Source organism: Stegostoma tigrinum, chromosome 7 (genome assembly GCF_030684315.1).
Source record: "Stegostoma tigrinum isolate sSteTig4 chromosome 7, sSteTig4.hap1, whole genome shotgun sequence".
Classification (NCBI taxonomy): domain Eukaryota; kingdom Metazoa; phylum Chordata; class Chondrichthyes; order Orectolobiformes; family Stegostomatidae; genus Stegostoma; species Stegostoma tigrinum.
In genome coordinates this window covers 107,879,308-107,901,785 of record NC_081360.1, presented here as the reverse complement: position 1 = coordinate 107,901,785, position 22,478 = coordinate 107,879,308, and the positions used below count along the sequence as shown (strand labels likewise).

Here is a 22,478-nt window from a genome sequence, read left to right as displayed (position 1 = left end):
ATCTGCAATCTCCATATGTATTTGCTCCTCAATCTCCTGCTGACTATTACCTACAGTACAATGCTATCAAATTGATCTCCCACTTTTACTCATATAGACTCAGTGGACAAACCTTCAAAAATGTCCTCTCTCAGTACTGCCATGATGTTCTCCCTAACCAAAATCACAACTCCCCTTCTCTCTTGCCTCCCCTTCTCACCTTCCCATAGTATCTACACCCTGGAACATTGAGCTGCCAGTCCTGTCCCTGCCTCAGCCATGTTTCTGTAATAACTATGGTATCCCAGTTCCATTTAGCTGTTCATGCCTCAAGTTAATTTGCCTTATCTTCCAGGCCTCTTGCATTGAAATAAATGCAGTTTAATCCAGATTTCTTTTGCTTCTTGCCTGCCATGTTTTCTACTAGGGTTATCAATATCGCGGTTACTATTTAATTTGCTCTCATTAACCTCTGTACTGACCTTGATCTCCTCTTTCATTTTCCTATTGTTTTGGATACCAGTCCCCTGCCAGGTTAGTTTAAACCCTCCTGAATGGCTCTAGAAAATCTCCCTGCATGGATGTTGGCCCCCCTCCAGTTCAGGTGCAACCAGACCCTCTAGTACAGATCACCTCTACTCCAGAAGAGATCCCAATGATACATGAATCTGAATCCCTGCCCCCGAAGTAGTTCTCAAGCCATGTATTCATTTGCCAAATCCTCCTATTCCTACTCTCGTGAACAAGTGAGACCGGAAGTAGTCCAGAAATTACTACCCTTCAGTCCTGCATTTTATCTTTTTCCCTAACTCCCTATAATCACTCTTCAGGGCCAAATCCCTTTTCCTACCTATGTCGTTGGTCTCAATGTGTATAACAACCTCTGGTTCCTCATCTTCCCACTTAAGAATTTCATGCAACATCCTTGACTCTGGCACCAGAGACGCAACACGCCGTCCAGGAGACTCGATTGCTGACACAGAAACACCTGTCTGTGCCCCTGACTACCACTACATGTTTTGAAACTGTATTGGCTTTCGCAAGGCCAAACGGCAACTGTTACCAGTTTCGAGTCCTTGTGAGGATGGAAAGTGGTGCATGAGCACTTAAAAACTTCACAAGTAAGTATGGAAGAATGGGAAAACAAACATGCTACAAGTAGAACATTTCAGCAGGAGAAAAAGTGTTTGTAGTATTGCTCTTGAAAGGAAAATTCAGTGGTCCATGCAAGGCAGTTAGAAAGGTTAGTAAAGTGATTTATTTGATAAATATTCCTAATCATAGGAAGAAGAATTGGCTAGCATTTACAAGGTATCATCATAGGGAAGTCAATAGGAGCAAATGTGTCAGGTGGTAACGGTAGTGGAAAGTAATGGAGATAATGAGAGTGAGATAGAAGGAGAAGAGATATTTCTCAAGTGAACCTCTTACAATTTGATTCATATTGTATAGAAATACTGGGAGAGTTAGACACTGTTCTCATATTTAGAGGAAGAGAAATGGGAAGATCTCATAAGATTAGCCAGGAGTAAAATCTACAGCAACACAGATGGATGTATTATGTTAATTCAACACGATGTGTACATAAGAAACTGAGTGCTAACAAAATAACATCCTCATTGGTTGGACCCAGGAAAGTAAGCTCATGTGGAAACAGAGATTCAATACATGTTGGAAAATTGTTTGATTAAACCTACCCAAAGCAGCTGCTGTTGGTTGTAAGTTGAAAAGATCAACTAGAATCTGTGTAGACTACAGAAACGTTACAGCAATAAGAAAAACAGATCCCTATTCAATTCCTCAGTTAGAAGATTGTCTTTAACAATCTTGTCGATGCCTAATTTATTTCTGAGATTGATTTGTTGAAGGTTAGCAAGTTCTACTAACACCAGAAGCTAAAGAAATATCAGCCTTCAATACACCAAATAAACAAAGAAACAAAGAAACCTACAGCACAGGAACAGGCCCTTCGGCCCTCCAAGCCTGTGCCGATCAAGATCCTCTGTCTAACCTGTCATCTATTTTCTAACGGTCTGTATCCATTTGCTCCCTGCCCATCCATGTACCTGTCTAAATATATCTTAAAAGACGCTAACGTGTCTGAGTCTACCACCTCCGCTGGCAACGCGTTCCAGGCACCCACCACCCTCTGTGTAAAGAACTTGCCACGCATAATAGATTATATCAATGTTGAAATGCTATTTGGTTTAAAAAAATGCCCCACCCACATTCCAAAAACTTATGAGTCATACTGAAACTGAAGTAAAAACTGTAGTTTATTTAGGTGATGTCATAATATACAGTAACACTCAGAAAAGCATGTAAGGTAATTAGAAGACCTGTTTAAGCAATTTGCAGTTAGTTAGCTTAGTAATAAATTTGGCCAAATGTGAATTTGCAAAAGCAAGGGTAACTTACCTAGCACATATCGTAGGACACGAGCAAGTATTGCCAAGAACGGCAAAATGGAAGGCTCTGAACGAAATCCCCACTCCTAAAACTAAACGGGAAATCATGAGATTTTTAGGAAAGTGAGGGTTTTTACAAGAAACTTTTGTTGAAACTTCAACACAATACCTGAATTTTTACCCGATTTGTTACAGAAACACACAAAAGTGGTACGGTCAGCAGAATGTCAAACAGCCTTTGAGAAGCTGTTGGTAATCCTGATTAGCAAATCAGTGTAGGCTGTTTAGTGACTTTAATAAACCTTTTAAAATTAGTGATTGATTCTAATGGCTTGGGGGTAGGTGAAGATTTGTTGAAAGATCAATTACGGTTCATTGACAAGTTTTTTACCATGAAATCATGGATCTTGGTATCGCTGGATATGCTAATATTTATTGCCGGTCCCAAGTTATCCTTGAGAAGATGGTGATGAGTTGCTGCTTTGAACTGCTGATGTCCTTTCAGTGCAGGTAATCCACTGGGGAGAGAGTTCTGGGATTGTGACCCAAATTCACTGAAGGAATGATGATATATTTCAAAATCATGATACTTTGTGACTTGGAGGAGGCCTTGCAGGTGTTTCCACTGTAAGGACCGTAGTTTTTTTATTTTGTGATTTTTAAAATATCTGCAGTCCGAAATGAAAAAGATTGTTTTAAAACCAGTGTTTGAAACAGTAGCAGTATGTCTTGAAGACAGGTACCTGGTACGCAGGCCAGCATCATAATCAGCTGTTGAGTAGGTAGTAACTGAGGTTTGAGTTGTTGAAGATTTGAGCCCAAGGTTTTGGTGGTTAGGTGATGCAGGTCAGATTGGCAACAAAAAAAAATTATTGCAAGTTTTATGACTTTTGACCAATTATTGATGACATTGATCTGTTACCTACTAACAACCATGTGATTAGTTTACAGATAACTGAACAGCTTGGAGCTGGGAACAAATCAAAAACAGAGAAAAGTGTTCAATTCTTCCCCAGTTCAGGTTTGGTTTCCTTGCTCTGAGCACTCAAAACCAGCTCTGAATCAGAAGAAAACAGTTTATTTTGCCTGGACTATTTGTTGTAAGTTACGGCTTTTTAACTTGTAAAAAGCTTCTGCCTTATCAGTTATCAGCCATCTTGAGTGTCTCTCCAGCCAGTGGAAGCATCTGGATAAAGATGTCTGAAACAATATCCTGGACAGCAGAACTGTTATAAAGATCACCGCAATTGTAGCTTGGAAAAAGACTAAACTGTCTTTCCAGTTTTCCCCTACCCAAAAGCCTGATTCCCTGTCTTTATTATCTGTCTGTGTGTGTAATGGAGAGTTCATAAGGTTCGAAAGGTGGCAAATGGAGTTTAGTACGGATAAATGTGAGGTGATTCACTTTGGGAGGAATAATAGGAAGGCAGAATACCAGGTCAATGGAAAGATTCTCGGTAGTGTGGATGTGCAGAGGGATCTTGGTGTCCATGTACATAGATCCCTGAAAGTTGCCACCCAGGTTGAGAGCGCTGTTAAGAAGGCTTACGGTGTTTTAGGTTTTATTGGTAGAGGGATTGAGTTCCGGAGTCATGATGTCATGCTGCAACTGTACAAAATGCTAGTGCGGCCTCATTTGAAATATTGCGTGCAGTTCTGGTCACCCCATTACAGGAAGGATGTGGAAGCATTGGAAAAGGTGCAGAGGAGATTTACCAGGACGTTGCCTGGTCTGGAGCGCAGGCCCCATGAAGAAAGGCTGAGGGACTTGGGTCTGTTCTCATTGGAGAGAAGGAAGCTAAGAAGGGATTTAACAGAGACATACAAGATGATCAGAGGATTAGATAGGGTGGACAGTGAGAGTCTTTTTCCGAGGATGATGTCTTCAGCTTGTACAAGGGGGCATAGCTACAAATTGAGGGGTGATAGATTTACGACAGATGTCAGAGGCAGGTTCTTTACTCAGAGTGTGGTAAGGGCGTCCTGCCTGCCAATGTAGTTAACTCAGCCACATTAGGGGCATTTAAACAGTCCTTGGATAAGCATATGGATGATGGGATAGTGTAGGGACAGGAGCTTAGATTAGTTCACGGGTCGGCTCAACATCGAGGGCCGAAGGGCCTGTTCTGCGCTGTATTGTTCTATGTTCTATGTGCTATAAGGAAAATAGAGTTTTAGATGCAGTCTTGTATGCTGACAGTTTATATCTGTTTTCCTGTAGTTAGAACCTAATTACTTATGATAAAAACTAACAGAAACATCATTCATGCTTTGTCTCAACTTGGATTTGAACATCAAATTAATTGGGGAAGGTTGGATACTTTATAATATTTTTAATTATTGTGAATACCAGAGAATGGTATTTCTGAGATTATCAAGAGCTAATTTCTAGTGCACTTTCCCAGTGAGTTATTATACAATGTATCTGTTGCCCTTGCCCTTCTAAATGGGAATGATCATGGGTTTGGAAGATCATGTCTAACGAGCCTTACTGAACTTCTGAAGTGCATCTTGTAGATAGTACACACTGATGTATCTGAGCATCGAAGTGGAGGGAGCGGATGTTTGTGGATATGGTGCCAATAAAGGTGAGCTGCTTTGTCCTGGATGGTGACAAACTTCTTCAATGTTGCTGGAGCTGCACCCATACATGCAAGTGAAGAATACTCCATCATACACCTGACTTGTGCCTTGTAGATGGTGCAGAAACTTTGAGGAGTCAGGGAGTGAGTTACTTTCTGTAAGATCCCTTTCCTGTGACCTGCTGTTGTAGTTGCAATACTTATATGGTGAATCCAGTTCCATTTCTGGTCAATGGCAACCCTCATGATGTTGATAGTGGGGGATTAGGTGATGATAACGCCACTGGATGTCAAGCGACGGTTAGATTCCTTCTGGTTGGAAATAGATCAGCATTGGTGCAAGTATTACTTGCTACTGGTCAGCATAAATCTGGATATTATTCAGGGCTTGCTGCACTTCGACATGGACTGCTTCAGTATGAGGAATTGCAAATAGTGATGAAATTGTGCAATTGCTGACAAACAACACCATTTCTGACCTTATGATGGAGGGAAGGTTAGTGGTGAAGCAGCTGAAGATGGTTTCATCTAATGACCTAGTCATTTTCCTGAGGAACTCCTGCAGAGATGTCATGGAGCTCAGATGACAGATCTTCAGCCACCATAACCATCTTTGTGTTCCAGATAAGACTCCAACCAGCAGAGAGTGTACCCTCTGATACCTATTGGTTCCAGTTCTGATGGCTCCTTGATGCCAAACTTGGTAAAATGCAACCTTGCTATCAAGGGCTGTCACTTGCACTTCATCTCTCAAATTCAGCTCCTTTACCTACGTTGGAACCAAGGCTGTAATGAGGTTAAGGGCTGAGTGGCCCTGACATAACCCAAAGTGGGCATCACTGAGTAGGTTATTGCTGAGCAGGTGCTGCTTGATAGCACTGTTGATGACACCTTGCACTGTTTTACTAGTCATCATGAGTAGACTGATGGGGTGGTAATTGGCCAGGTTGGATCTGTCCATCATTTTGTGCAGGACACATCTCTGGGAAATTTTCTATATCATCAGGTATATCACAAATTCACAGAATCTCTACAGTGTGGGAACAGGCCAACTAGTCCACACCCCCCATTCAAAGAGCATCCCACCCAACCCCCTACCCCTGAATTTCCCCATGTCTGAGCCACTTAACCTAAATATCCCTGAACACTACGGGCAATTTAGCATGGCCAATCCACCTACCCTGCACATCATTAGACTGTGGGAGGATACCAGAGCACCCAGAGGAAACTCACACAGGCCTGGGGAGAATGTGCAAACTCCACACAGACAGTCACTCGAGGGTGGAATTGAAACAAGGTCCCTGGCACTGTCAGTCAGCAGTATTAACCACTGAGCCACCATGCCATCCTGGGTAGATGCCAGTGTGTTAACTGTACTGGAACAGCTTGCCTAGGGGACCGGCAAGTTCTGGAGCACAAGTTTCAGTCTTATTGCTGGAATGTCGTCAGACCCCATAGCCTTTACAGTACCTCCAACTATTTCTTGAAATCATGTGGAATGAATCAAAGTGGCTGATGTCTGGCATCTATGATGCTAGGGACATCTAATGGAGACCAAGATGGATCATGTATTTGGCACTTCTGGTTGAAGATTACTGCAAATATTTCAGCCTTGTTTTTTGCACTGATATGTTGGGCTGTCCCATCACTGAGAATGAGGATGGGGAGGGGAAATTTGTGGAGCATCCTCCTCCACTGAGTTGTTTAATTGTCCTCTTCCATTCACAACTGGAACTAAAGGGCTTTGACCTGTTGATTGTGGGATCATTTACTTCTGTCAATCGTTTTTTGCTTATGCTGTTTTGCACACCAATTTTCTTGTTTTGTAGTTTCACAGAGTTGACCCCTCTCATTTTTGGGCATGCTTGGCGCTGCTCCTTGCATGTCCCCTGCACTCTCCATTGACCAATGCTGATGGTAATGGTTGAGTGTAGAATATGCTGGGCCAGAAGGCTGCATAATGTTGGAATATGATCTTGCTCAACTGATGGTCCACAGCGTCTCATAGATGCCGAGGCTTGGGTTGTGAGCTCTGTTCAAAGTCAGTCCCATTTAGCACAGTGATAGTGCCGCACAACACAATTAAGGGTATTCTCAATGTGAAGTGGAACTTTGTCTCCATGGACTGTGCATGATCACTTTTACCAACACTGTCATGGACAGATGCATCTGTAGCTGGCAGACTGCTCAGGATGAGGTCAAGTATGCTTTTCCCTCAGGACCAAAAACAGAAGGTGCTGGAATAGTTCAGCAGGTCTGATGGTTTCTGGGAAGAAAAAAATCAGCTAACGTTTTGGAAACGGTGACCCGTTCTCAGAACTGACAATAGCTAGGAAAATGTTGGCTTATGTGCAAAAGATAGGACTAGGGAGGTATAAGCAGTAAGTAATGGGGATAGACCCCAAAGTGAAGAACAGTTGAACAGACAAAGGAGTTGATAATGATCTGGCTAGGAGGGTGAATAGCTGTTAATGGAGACTGTTAATGGGTAACAACAGATAGTGTGTAATAGCAGATGATGTGACAACAAGGCCTGGTGTGTGAATAATGGAATCCCTATAGTGTGGAAACAGGCCATTCAGGTCAACAAGTCCACACCACTCCTCTGAAGAACATCCCACCCAGACCAATCCCCATCCCCCTACACTTTCCCTGTAACCCTGCATTTCCCATGTCTAATCTACCTAATTTACACACCCCTGGAACACTATGGGAAATTTAGCATGGCCAATCCACCTAATCTGTACATCTTTGGATTGTAGATGGAAACCGAAGCCCATGCAGACACGGGAAGAACACGCAAACTCCAAACAGATAGTTGTCCAAGTGTGGAATTGAAGCCAGGTCCCTCGTGCTTTGAGACAGCAATGATAACCACTGAGCCACTGTTCTGCCCAAGAAACAAACCAGTGTGGGGCAGGGACCTAGGACATGGGAGAGTTCAGGCCCTAAAGTTATTGAACTCAATATTGAATCCTGCAGGTTGCAGGGTCCCCAAGCAGAAAATGTGTCATTCTTCCAACTTGTGCTGAGCTTCACTGGAACACTGTAGCAAGCCTGAGACAGATGCTGGCCAGGAAACAGGGTGTTATGTTAAAACGGCAGGCAACTGGAAGCTCGGTCTATTTTGTGGGCAGAAAGTAGATGTTCTGTGAAGTGGTTAGTATTTTTTAAAGGCCAGTCTATCCCCAGAAATGGAAATAAATTGAAAGGAAGGGAAGGGAGGAGTCAGCCACACCAGATGACAGTGAGGGCAGCGTGGAAACTGGAAGTGAAATCGATTAACTTTTCTAATTCTGGACAAAAGAGGGAGGCAGCACTAATAAAATCATCAACCATGTCAGAGAAAAGAGTTATGGGTGGGCATTGGAGTGGGACTGGAGCAAGGAATGTTCCATGTACCCCATGACAAGGCAGACATAAGTGGGGCCCATGCAGGTACCCCAGATCAGAGGGGTGGCCATTCCATGTTCCAGTCATATTCCGGCCCCCACCCACAACTCTTTCTTCGATACATTGATGATGTCATCGGTGCTGCTTCCCTCGCTCATCCTGAATTGGAAAAGTTCGTTGATTTTGCTTCCAGTTTCCACCCTGCCCTCCCTTTCATTTGATCTATCTCCAACTCTTACCTTCCCTTCCTCGACATCTGGGGCTAGACTGGCCACTAATATCCACTAAAAACCAACCGACTCCCACAGTGATTACTCTAGATCAAGTTGGCATAAGGAGGGAGGAAGCATTGGGCATCCGAAAAGGCATAAAGTTGGACAAGTCCCCAGGTCCAGATGGGATCTATCCCAGGTTATTGAGGGAAGCGAGAGAGGAAATAGTCGGAGCCTTAACAGATATCTTTGCAGCATCCTTAAACACGGGTGAGGGGTCCCGGAGAACTGGAGAAATACTAATGTTGTCCCGTTGTTGAAGAAGGATAGCAGGGATACTCCAGGTAATTATCGACCGGTGAGCCTCACATCAGTGGTAGGCAAGCTGCTGAAAAAGATACTGAGGGATAGGATCTATTCTCATTTGGAAGAAAATGAGCTTATCAGAGATAGGCAACATGGTTTTGTGCAGGGAAGGTCATGTCTTACCAACTGAATAGAATTCTTTGAGGACGTGACAAAGTAGATTGATGAGGGAAAGGCTGTAGATGTCATATCCATGGACTTCAGTAAGGTGTTTGATAAGGTTCCCCACGGCAGGCTGATGGAGAAAGTGAAGTCACACGGGGTCCAGGGTGTGCTAGCTAGATGCATAAAAAACTGGCTGGGCAACAGGAGACAGAGGGTAGTAGTAGAAGGGAGTTTCTCAAATTGGAGACCTGTGACCAGCTCCAGCAACATTGACCATGTCAATGATTTGGAGGAAGGTGTAGGTGGTCTGATTAGCAAGTTTGCAGATGGCACTAAGATTGGTGGAGTAGCAGATAGTGAAGGAGACTGTCAGAGATTACAGCAGAATATAGATAGACTGGAGAGTTGGGCAGATAAATGGCAAATGGAGTTGAATACGGGCAAATGCGAGGTGATACATTTTGGAAGATCAAATTCAAGGGCAAACTATACGGTAAATGGAAAAGCCTTTGGGAAAAGTGATGCACAGAGAGATCTGGGTGTTCAGGTCCATTGTTCCCTGAAGGTGGCAACGTAGGTCAATAGAGTGGTCAAGAAGGCATACATAGAACTTAGAACATAGAGCATTACAGCACAGTACAGGCCCTTCGGCTCTCGATGTTGTGCCGACCTGTCATACCAATCTGAAGCCCATCTAACCTACGCTATTCCATGTACGTCCACATGCTTGTCCAATGACGACTTAAATGTACTTAAAGTTGGCGAATCTACTACCGATACGGCATGCTTTACTTCATCCGACGGGCTATTGAGTACAAGGGTTGGCCGGTCATGCTACAGTTGTGTAAGACTTTGGTTCGACCACATTGGGAATACTGTCAGAGATAATGGGAACTGCAGATGCTGGAGAATTCCAAGATGATAAAATGTGAGGCTGGATGAACACAGCAGGCCAAGCAGCATCTCAGGAGCACAAAAGCTGACGTTTCGGGCCTAGACCCTTCATCAGAGAGGGGGATGGGGAGAGGGAACTGGAATAAATAGGGAGAGAGGGGGAGGCGGACCAAAGATGGAGAGTAAAGGAGATAGGTGGAGAGAGTATAGGTGGGGAGGTAGGGAGGGGATAGGTCAGTCCAGGGAAGACGGACAGGTCAAGGAGGTGGGATGAGGTTAGTAGGTAGATGGGGGTGCGGCTTGGGGTGGGAGGAAGGGATGGGTGAGAGGAAGAACCGGTTAGGGAGGCAGAGACAGGTTGGACTGGTTTTGGGATGCAGTGGGTGGGGGGCAAGAGCTGGGCTGGTTGTGTGGTGCAGTGGGGGGAGGGGACGAACTGGGCTGGTTTAGGGATGCAGTTGGGGAAGGGGAGATTTTGAAACTGGTGAAGTCCACATTGATACCATTAGGCTGCACGGTTCCCAGGCGGAATATCAGTTGCTGTTCCTGCAACCTTCGGGTGGCATCATTGTGGCACTGCAGGAGGCCCATGATGGACATGTCATCTAAAGAATGGGAGGGGGAGTGGAAATGGTTTGAGACTGGGAGGTGCAGTTGTTTGTTGCGAACTGAGCGGAGGTGTTCTGCAAAGCGGTCTCCAAGCCTCCGCTTGGTTTCCCCAATGTAGAGGAAGCCACACCGGGTACAGTGGATGCAGTATACCACATTGGCAGATGTGCAGGTGAACCTCTGCTCAATGTGGAATGTCATCTTGGGGCCTGGGATGGGGGTGAGGGAGGAGGTGCGGTGGCAAGTGTAGCATTTCCTGCGGTTGTAGGGGAAGGTGCCGGGTGTGGTGGGGTTGGAGGGCAGTGTGGAGCGAACAAGGGAGTCACGGAGAGAGTGGTCTCTCCAGAAAGCAGACAGGGGTGGGGATGGAAAAATGTCTTGGGTGGTGGGGTCGGATTGTAGATGGCGGAAGTTTCGGAGGATGATGCGTTGTATCTGGAGGTTGGTAGGGCGGTGTGTGAGAACGAGGGGGATCCTCTTTGGGTGGTTGTGGCGGGGGCGGGGTGTGAGGGATGTGTTGCGGGAAATACGGGAGACGCGGTCAAGGGCGTTCTCGATCACTGTGGGGGGAAAGTTGCGGTCCTTGAAGAACTTGGACATCTGGCATGTGCGGGAGTGGAATGTCTTATCATGGGAGCAGATGCGGCGGAGGCGGAGGAATTGGGAATAGGGGATGGAATTTTTGCAGGAGGGTGGTTGGGAGGAGGTGTATTCTAGGTAACTGTGGGAGTCGGTGGGCTTGAAATGGACATCAGTTACAAGCTGGTTGCCTGAGATGGAGACTGAGAGGTCCAGGAAGGTGAGGGGTGTGCTGGAGATGGCCCAGGTGAACTGAAGGTTGGGGTGGAAGGTGTTGGTGAAGTAGATGAACTGTTCGAGCTCCTCTGGGGAGCAAGAGGCGGCGCCGATACAGTCATCGATGTACCGGAGGAAGAGGTGGGGTTTGGGGCCTGTGTAGGTGCGGAAGAGGGACTGTTCCACGTAACCTACAAAGAGGCAGGCGTAGCTGGGGCCCATGCGGGTGCCCATGGCCACCCCCTTAGTCTGTAGGAAGTGGGATGAGTGAAAAGAGAAGTTGTTGAGGGTGAGGTCAAAAGAGAAGTTGTTGAGGGTGAGGTCTCCTCCCACTGTGTACAGTTCTGGTCACCAAATTACCAAAAGGATGTGGATGCTTTGGAGAGGGTACAGAGGAGGTTCACCAGGATGTTGCGTGGTATGAAGGGCGCTAGCTTTGAAGAAAGGTTGAGTAGATTAGGATCATTTTCATTCGAAGAGATGGAGATTGAGGGGGACCTGATTGAGATCTACAAAATCATGAGGGGTATAGACAAGGCAGATAGCAAGAAGCTTTTTCCCAGAGTGGGGGACTCAATTGCTAGGGGTCATGAGTTCAAAGTGAGAAGAGGAATGTATATGGGAGATATGTGTGGGAAGTTCTTTACACAGAGGCTGGTGGGTGCCTGGAACGCGTTGCCAGCGGAGGTGGTAGACGCAGTTATGATAGTATCTTTTAAGGTGTGTCTGGACAGGTATATGGATGGGCAGGGAGCAAAGTGATACAGACCCTTAGAAAATAGATGACAGGTTTAGACAGAGGATCTCAATCGGCGCAGGCTTAGAAGGCCAAAGGACCTGTTCCTGTGCTGTAACTTTCTTTGTTCTTTGAAAGTTACCTGGACTATACATCCTTACACCCCACTTCCTGTAAAGGTTCCATTCAATTCTCTCAGTTTCTCTGTCTCCGTTGCATATGTTCAGATGAGGCCAACTTTGAAAACAGAGCTTCCAAAATGTCCATCTTCTTCCTCAACTGAGGATTCCCCAGCACTGTTGTCAACAGGGCCCTGAAACAGGTCCAACCCATCTCCAGCACTTCTGCCCTCACCCTCTATCTTCTCTCCCGCAACAGCGATAGGGTTGCCCTTGTCCTTACCTACCATCCCACCAACATCCAAATCCAGAAGATCATCAGCACCAATGTCACTACCACCAGACACACATTCCCCTCTCTTCCCCTGTCCACCTTCCGCAAGGACCATTCCCTTTAGGACATTCTGATCCACTCCTCCTTCACTCCCAACACCCCATCACAGCCCACGACACCTTCTTCTGCAACCGCCAAATGTGTAACTCCTGCCCATTTACCTCGTCCCTCCCCACTATCCAAGGGTTCAAACATACTTCCCAGGTGAAGCAGCATTTCACCCGTTCTTCACACAAACTAGTCGACTGCATTTGCTGCCCATAATATGGTCTCCTCTACATTGGGGAAACAAAGCATGTGGGTGACTGCTTTACAGAACATCCACATTCTGCCTGCAAAAAAATCCTGATATTGCCACTTTGATACACCGCTATTCACTGGCCAACATCTGTTTCTGGCTTGCTGCAGTGTTCCAGCGAAACTCACACAAACTGGAAGAGCAACTCCTCATTTTCCGCTTGGGGAACCTGCAGCCTTCCGAACTCAACAGAGAGTTCAATAATTTTAGGGTCTGAACTCCAACATTCCAGCCCTCTACCCTACATACCAGGCCTTGTTATCACAAGTCTGCCAATACATACTACTTATTGTTAGTTACTAACAGTCTCCATTAACAGGTATTCACCCTACTAGCCAGATCGTTAACCACTCTGTTCAACTCTCTTCTCTTTCTTTGGGTTCTATCCCCACTAATTGTTTATTCCTTACCCCCTCCCCTCACCCCATCTTCTGCATATAAGCTGACATTTTCCTAGCTACAATCAGTTCTGAGGAAGGGTCACCAGATCCAAAATGAGCTTTTCCAGCAACTTCTGTTTTTGTTCCTGATTTAAAGCATCCACAGTTCTTTCATCTTGTATGTTTTTCCCTCTTGTTGATTCCCTCACCACCTGCCACAGACCCAGTATAGCAGCTATGTCCTTTACGACTCGATTAGCTTGATCAGTAGCTTTGCTGCCAAGCCACTCTTGGTGATGGACTCTGGGCTCCCTATCTAGACGACGTTCTGTGCTTTTGCCACCCTCAGTGCTTCCTCTAAGTATTTTGCAACATGGGGGAGAAGTTATTCATCATCTGAGGAGGACAGTACGAGGTAATCAACAGGAAGTTTCCTTGTCCAGAGTTGACCAGTTGGTGCCGAAAATATTGGAGGGCTCCCAGGGCAACTCCCTCTCAACTGTATACCACTGTGCAACCACCTCTGTTGGGTCTGTTCTGCTGATAGGACAGCACATATTCAGGGATGGTGATGGTGATGTCTGGGATGTTGTCTGCAACATTTGATTCCATATGGCTCTTTCAAATTGTTGCTTCACTGGCCTGTGGGACAGGTCTCTCAATTTTGACAATAGTCACAAATGTTGGTGTATGGGATGTTACAGGGCCGACATTGCTGTGGTTTGCCTGTAAGTGCCAGTGCTTAGGTGGTTTGTTTGATTTAATTCCTCTTTTGAGACTTGATACAAATAGACTACTAGATCATTTCAGTGTCAGCCACATTACTACGAATCTGGTCACATACAGGCCAGACTAGGTAAGGAGGGTTCCAAAAAAGTCATACCAGGCTTAAAACATTAAATCTATTTATCTCTCAATGGATGCTGGCAAATAGGTTGAGTTTCTCCAGCATTCTTTGTTTCAAATTTTCAGTATCCACAGTGTTGTGCTTTTATTATTAGGATATCAGAATTCCTGCTTTAAAGGAGACTAGTAAACCAAATAAGTTTTGAAAACAAGTGACACTGGATGCATCTTTGTGTTGCTGGCAAATCTGGAGATATTACATGTAATTCCCTCATCTAAATCATTAACATATATGGTGAATTGCTGGGGACCAAGCTCTGATTCCTGCAGTGTCCTAGTTATGGGCTGCCACTTGGAAAATGCTTGTTTTTCTTCCCTTTATTCATTCACAGGATGAGGGTGTTTCTGGGTAGGCAGCATTTATTGCCCCTCCCTAATTGCCCAGAGGGCAGTTAAGAGTCAACCACATTGCTGTGGGTCTGGTGCAGGCCAGACCAGGTAAGGATGGCAGTTTCCTTCCCTAAAGGACATTAGTGAATCAGATGGCTTTTTCCAACAATTGACAATGGATTCATGGTCATCATTACACTGTTAAGTCCAGACTGTTTTTAAAATGAATTCAAATTCAACCATCTGCCATGGCAAGATTTGAACCCAGATCCCCAAGAACAGTACCTGGGTCTCTGGATTAACAGCCCAGCGATAATACCACTAGGCTACTGTCACCCCTTAGGGGAGGTTTACTCCTATTCCTTGTTTTCTAGCTCCCAAACAGTTCACTAGTAATGTCAGTACACTATGCCCCAATCCCAAGCACTTTAATTTTACATTATAAAGATGATGAATGGATGCAAGTTCATGTTTTCTCCTCAAAACACATTTTTGAAATGCCATTTTATCCTTCTTAAGGGTTGAGGCATGTAAAGACCACACCTCTTTATTCTCCTCAGTTTTGGATTGTGGATCAAAAAGAGCAGATACTATTTTAAAATGAGGATAGTCCGTAAAGATATTCTTGTATACATAAGTCAATTTTGCCTTTTCCTGGAACAAATAGGAAGAAGTTTGACAGAATTGAGTCAGTGGGTTTCTGAATTTGGGAATTGCTGTCTAATAACAATATTTTGATTGGTTTCTGGGCAGGTGATCATATCCTCTGTGCATGATCAATAAAACAGAAGGCTCTAGCCTGCAAAGAAAAAGCTCCTGAATTTTTCTGTTTCTCACCTGTGTGGAGATGTTACAGAAAATCTCCACACAGGTGTTGTCACTCACCATTTCCCTTTAAACCAGTCTTTCTATAAATTCCATTATTGAAAGTAAAAAAGCATAAAATCAACTTCTGAGAATGGAAAGATGAATCTTCAACAATGAGTGAAAGTCTGAAAATCAGAGTAACTACAATCTTGTGTCCTTATCAGTTGAAAGGAAACAAAAGGAACTTCAAAAAATCAACTCATCAACATCTGTTTCAGGGACAGTGGGAACTGCAGAGGCTGGAAAGTCTGAGAAAATAAGGTGCAGAGCTGGATAAACACAACAGGCCAAGCAGCATCAGAGGAGCAGGAAAGCCGACATTTCGGGCTTAGACTTTTCTTCAGAACATTTCAGAAGAAGGGTCTAGGCCTGAAACGTCAGCTTTCCTGCGCCCCTGATGCTGCTTGGCCTGCTGTGCTCATCCCGCTCTACACCTTGTTATCTCATCAACATCTGTGATTTGGATCAGCGCCAGAATTGCTCTTCCCTGACTTTTATCCTCCTTCCTCACCTGTAGTAATATATCACCGAATTATCATGGTGCAAAAGGAGGCTATTCAGCCCATTATGCCTGTATTGGTCTATTATCTAGTGCCAATCCCTTGCCTCTTTCCTCATATCCCTGCATAGCATACGTCATAGAAGTATACAGCATATTAAATCTTTGCCAGTCAAAAACAACCATCTAACCATTCTAATGCCATGTTCCAGCACTTGGTCATAGCCTTGTATGCCTTGGTATACTTCAATGTTATGAGGGTTTCTGCCTCTATCACTACCTCAAGCAGCACATTCCATTTTTCTACTATACTCTGATTGAAAAAAATCTTTCTCTGATCTCCTCCAAAGCACTTGCCCCTCACCTTAAACCTTTTCCTTCTGGTCTTGGACACATTTGCCTTAGCGAAGACATAGAACATAGAACATAGAACATAGAACAGTACAGCATAGAACAGGCCCTTCAGCCCACAATGTTGTGCCGACCATTGATCCTCATGTACGCACCCTCAAATTTCTGTGGCCATATGCATGTCCAGCATGTGACCCCAATGACCTTGCTTCCACAACTGCTGCTGGCAACGCATTCCATGCTCTCACAACTCTCTGTGTAAAGAACCCGCCTCTGACATCCCTTCTAAACTTTCCACCAACCAGCTTAAAACTATGACCCCTCGTGCTAGCCATTTCTGCCCTGGGAAATAGTCTCTGGCTATCAACTCTATCTATGCCTCTCATTATCTTGTATACCTCAATTAGGTCCCCTCTCCTCCTCCTTTTCTCCAATGAAAAGAGACCAAGCTCAGTCAACCTCTCTTCATAAGATAAGCCCTCCAGTCCAGGCAGCATCCTGGTAAACCTCCTCTGAACCCTCTCCAAAGCATCCACATCTTTCCTATAATACGGCGACCAGAACTGGACGCAGTATTCCAAGTGCGGTCTAACCAAAGTTTTATAGAGCTGCAACAAGATCTCACGACTCTTAAACTCAATCCCCCTATTAATGAAAGCCAAAACACCATATGCTTTCTTAACAACCCTGTCCACTTGGGTGGCCATTTTAAGGGATCTATGTATCTGCACACCAAGATCCCTCTGTTCCTCCACACTGCCAAGAATCCTATCCTTAATCCTGTACTCAGCTTTCAAATTCGACCTTCCAAAATGCATCACCTCGCATTTATCCAGGTTGAACTCCATCTGCCACCTCTCAGCCCATCTCTACATCCTGTCAATGTCCCGTGCAGCCTACAACAGCCCTCTATACTGTCAACGACACCTCCGACCATTGTGTCGTCTGCAAACTTGCTGACCCATCCTTCAATCCCCTCATCCAAGTCATTAATAAAAATTACAAACAGTAGAGGCCCAAGGACAGAGCCCTGTGGAACCCCACTCACCACTGACTTCCAGGCAGAATATTTTCCTTCTACTACCACTCGCTGTCTTCTGTTGGCCAGCCAATTCTGTATCCAGGCAGCTAAGTTCCCCTGTATCCCATTCCTCCTGACCTTCTGAATGAGCCTACCATGGGGAACCTTATCAAATGCCTTACTGAAGTCCATATACACCACATCCACAGCTCGACCCTCATCAACCTTTCTAGTCACATCCTCAAAAAACTCGATAAGGTTTGTGAGGCATGACCTACCCCTCACAAAGCCGTGTTGACTGTATTTGATCAAGCCAAGCTCCTCCAGATGGTCATAAATCCTATCCCTCAGAATCCTTTCTAACACCTTGCAGACGACAGACGTGAGACTTACTGGTCTGTAATTGCCGGGGATTTCCCTATTTCCTTTCTTGAAGAGAGGAATTACATTTGCCTCTCTCCAGTCCTCAGGTACGACTCCAGTGGAGAGCGAGGATGCAAAGATCTTCGCAAGTGGCGAAGATATTGCATTTCTCGCTTCCCAAAGCAGCCGAGGACAAATCTGGTCCGGGCCTGGCGACTTGTCAATCTTAATGTTTGACAAAATTTTCAGCACATCAGCTTCCTCTATCTCTATCCATTCCAGCATGCACACCTGCTCTTCAAAGGTTTCATACACTACAAAGTTCGTTTCATTCGTAAAGACAGAAGCAAAAAACTCATTAAGGGCTTCCCCTACCTCCTCAGACTCCACACACAAGTTCCCTATGCTATCCCTGATCGGCCCTACTCTTTCTCTGACCATTCTCTTATTCCTCACATAAGTGTAAAATGCCTTTGTGTTTTCCCTGATTCCTTCCGCCAAGCCTTTCTCGTGCCCCCTCCTGGCTCTCCTCAGACCTTTTTTGAGCTCCTTCCTTGCCTGCGTGTAATCCTCTCTAGCTGAACTTGACCCTAGCTTCCTCCACCTTATGTAAGCTACCTTCTTCCTTCTCACAAGAAGCTCCACCGCTCTCGTCATCCAAGGTTCCTTTATCTTACCCCTTCTTGCCTGTCTCAGAGGGACATATTTACTCATCACTCGCAACAACTGTTCCTTAAACAGTCTCCACATGTCTATAGTTCCCTTACCATGGAACAATTGCTCCCAGTCCATGCTTCCTAACTCGTGTCTAATCGCGTCATAGTTTCCTCTTCCCCAATTAAATATCCTCCCATTTTGCCTAATCCTCTCCTTCTCCATAGCTATGTAGAATGTGAGGCAGTTATGGTCACTATCACCAAAATGCTCTCCCACCACAAGATCTGATACCTGCCCCGGCTCGTTTCCGAGCACCAAGTCTAGAATGGCCTCTCCCCTCGTCGGCCTGTCAACGTACTGCGTTAGGAAACCCTCCTGAACACATCTTACAAATACAGCTCCATTCAAATCTTCTGCTCGAAGGAGGTTCCAATCAATATTAGGAAAGTTAAAGTCACCCATTACAACAACCCTACTGCGACCACACTTTTCCAAAATCTGTCGACCTATGCTTTCTTCAATCTCCCTGTTGCTATTGGGGGGCCTGTAGTAAACCCCTAACGAGGTGACTGCTCCCTTGCTGTTCCTAATTTCCACCCATACTGACTCAGTAGGCAGATCTTCCTCGACAATGGAAGCTTCTGTAGCTGTGATACCCTCTCTGATTAGTAGTGCTACACCCCCTCCTCTTTTTACCCCCTCCCTATTCTTTTTAAATGTTCTAAACCCTGGAACATCCAGCAACCATTCCTGCCCATGAGAAACCCATGTCTCTGTTATGGCCACAACATCATAGCACCAGGTACTGATCCATGCTCTAAGTTCATCACTTTTATTCCTGATACTCCTTGCATTAAAGCAAACACACTTTAACCGATCCCTTGGTTCCTTCCCACTAGCTGGTCTACCTCTTGCTACTGCCTCACCTGCATCAACTCTCACCTCCGGTATACAGCTCAGGTTCCCACCCCCCTGCCATACTAGTTTAAACCTTCTCACAGTTCACTCCATGAATGCCTCTCATAACTTTGTACACCTCAATCAAATTCTCCCTCAGCTTCCTCTTACTCCAACTCCCGAATACGCAAATACTGTCCACCAGACAGGAACAAGTCAGGAGTGTGATGAAATACTTTCCACTTGCCTTAAAGAGTGAACCTCCAACAACACCCAAGAATTGGTTCACCATCCAGGACAAAGCAGCCTGCTTAATTGGCACCACATCCACAAACATTCACTCTCTCCATTGCTGACACTCAGATGCAGCAGTGTATGCTATCTGCAAGAAATCTTGCAGAAATTTACCACATAACTGCTTTTAAACCTATGAACCCTTCCATCTAGAAGGACAAGGGCAGCAGATACTTTGAAACACCATGACCTGCGAGTTCCCAGCCAAGCCTCTCAGCATTTTGACTTGGAAATATACTGCCTTCACTTTCACTGGGTCAAAATCCTAGAACTCCATCCTAAGGGCATTACGGATCTACCTGTAGTTCATTGATTACACCTCCCCACTACTTCTCAGGGATACAAGGGAGATGCAATAAATGCTGGCCGCAGCTAACATTTGGGGAGAGAGTAGAGCCCCTTAAAGATCAATGAAATCGCATATGTATGGAACCACAGGAGATAGGAGAGATATTAAATGATTATTTCATGTCACTATTTACTCTGGAAAAAGAAATGGAAACTGGGGAACACAGCGAAATAAATACTGGTGTCTTGTAAACAGTCCACATTACAGAGGAAGAGGTGCTGAAGGTCTTAAAAAATCCCCTGGACCTGATCTAGTACATCGCAGGGCATTGTGGGAAGCTAGGGAAGAAACTGCGGGGCTCCTAGCAGAGATGTTTAGATCATCAACAGCTACGGATGAAGACCATAAGGCCATAAGACATAGGAGTGAAAGTAAGGCCATTTGGCCCATCGAGTCCACTCCGTCATTTAATCATGGCTGATGGGCATTTCAACTCCACTTACCCGCGCTCTCCTCGTAGCCCATAATTCCTTGCGAGATCAAGAATTTATCAATCTCTGTCTTGAAGAAATTTAATGTCCTGGCCTCCACTGCACTCCGTGGCAATGAATTCCACAGCCCCACCACTCTCTGGCTGAAGAAATGTCTCCTCATTCTGTTCTAAATTGACCCGCTCGAATTCAAAGGCTGTGCCCACGGGTCCTGGTCTCCCCGCCTAACGGAAACAACTTCCTACAGCCCACCCTTTCTAAGCCATGCATTATCTTGTAAGTTTCTATTAGATCTCCCCTCAACCTTCTAAACCCTAATGAATACAATCCCAGGATCCTCAGCCGTTCATCGTATGTTAGGCCTACCATTCCAGGGATCATAGAACATAGAACAATACAGCCCTCGATGTTGTGCCGACCTGTGAACTAATCTAAGCCCCTCCCCCTACACTATCCCACCATCATCCATATGCTTATCCAAGGACTGTTTAAATGCCGCTAATGTGGCTGTGTTAACTACATTGGCAGACAGGGTGTTCCACGCCCTTACCACTCTCTGAATAAAGAAGCTGCCTCTGACATGTCTTAAATGTATCGCTCCTCAATTTGTAGCTATGTCCCATTGAACAAGCTGAAGTAATCATCCTCAGAAAATGACTCTCACTGTCCGCCCTATCTAATCCTCTGATCATCTTGTATGTCTCTATTAAATCCCCTCTTAGCCTCCTTCTCTCCAATGATAACAGACCCAAGTCCCTCAGCCTTTCTTCAAGGGGCCTGCGCTCCAGACCAGGCAACATCCTGGTAAATCTGCTCTGCACCTTTTCCAATGCTTCCACATCCTTCCTGATCATCCGTGTGAATCTCCGCTGGACACGCTCCAGTGCCAGTATGTCCTTCCTAAGGTGTGGGGCCCAAAATTGGACACAATATTCTAAATGGGGCCCAATTAGAGCTTTATAAAATCTCAGAGGCACATCGCTGCTTTTATATTCCAACCCTCGAGATAAATGACAACATTACATTCACTTTCTTAATCACAGACTCAACCTGAAAGCTAACCAAGAGAATCCTGGATTAGCACGCCCAGATCCCTTTGTACTTCAGCTTTATGAATTTTCTCACCGTTTAGATAATAGTCCATGCCTGTGTTCTTTTTTCCAAAGTGCAAGGCCTCGCATTTGCTCACGTTGAATTTCATCAGCCATTTCCTGGACCACTCTCCTAAACTGTCTAAATCTTTCTGCAGCCTCCCCACCAGGACCAGAAAGGCCGGAGATGGAAGGATTATTAAAGTAACTTTAAGAAAGGTTGCAGGGAGAAGCCTGAGGAATATAGACTGGTGAGTCTAATGTCAGTAGTGGGTAAGTTGTTAGAGGGGACACTGAGAGGCAGTATTGATATAAATTTGAATGAATGAATGAATGATTTATTGTCACATATATTTTCTAGGTACAATGAAAATGGTTCTGTCGCCACAATATGATGCCTTTTTGAGTTACAGTAAGGATAAAAAGAAATTACTTTAATTAGTGTTTATCTTCTGTTAAAATTGGGGTCTCAAACACAGCTTCAGGGCTTTTGCAAGATCTCTGCAAGGTGTTCCTACTTCAAGGAGTCCCTCTCTGCGAATAGCAACAATAATGTCAATGCCCCAGGAGACCCCGCCTTGCCAAGAGTTCACACTCCGGGCCTACCCCTACTGTAAGTCCAGCTACCATTGCCGACTGCAGTCTAGGATCCAGGCACCGGCACTTCCACCCGGTGTCCCAGTCCATGCTGCTGAAACTGCAGCCACTGCCCTGCCAACACTGGTCCAGCCATAGAGATGAAGAAGAGACAAAGAAGAAAAGAAAAAAAAATGAAAAGTACATAGGGAAAATGATGCTGCCAGCCTGGAGCAGATGGGCTTCTTCAAGCCTGATCAGCACCATCTTGGCTTTTGGAGAGACAAGAAATGATTAGTGCTAGCTTGGTTCCGCATGGGAAATCGTGTCTCACAAACTTGATTGAGTGTTTTGAAGATGTGACCATGTAGATAAATGATGGCAGAGTGGTAGACGTTGTCTACATGAACTCTAGCTAGACCTTTGACAAGGTTACACATGGTAGATTGGTTAGTAAAGTTAGATCACATGGGATCCAGGGAGACCTAGCCAATTGGATAAAAATTTGGCTTAATGGTAGGAAATCGTGGTGGGAGGGTGTTTTTTTGGACTGGAGGTCTGTGACCAGCTATGTTTCACTGGTACTGCATCCACTGTTTGTCATGTATATAAATGACTGCGATGAGAGCCACTGGC

General features: G+C 45.1%; 1 protein-coding gene across 2 annotated transcripts in view; it reads right to left on the bottom strand.

Moving 5' to 3' along the window:
- LOC125454384 (E3 ubiquitin-protein ligase MARCHF4-like) overlaps positions 1–22,478 on the bottom strand; it is a 177,704-nt gene that overhangs the window by 92,923 nt on the left and 62,303 nt on the right. Inside the window, exon 4 of one of the 2 annotated variants that reach the window (XM_059647632.1) lies at positions 2,398–2,479. The exons of the other annotated variant lie outside the window; for it this stretch is intronic. Within the exon in view, the coding sequence (XP_059503615.1) occupies positions 2,398–2,479 (82 nt within the window). The remainder of the gene's footprint in view (positions 1–2,397; positions 2,480–22,478) is intronic. 2 annotated transcript variants of the gene reach the window in all.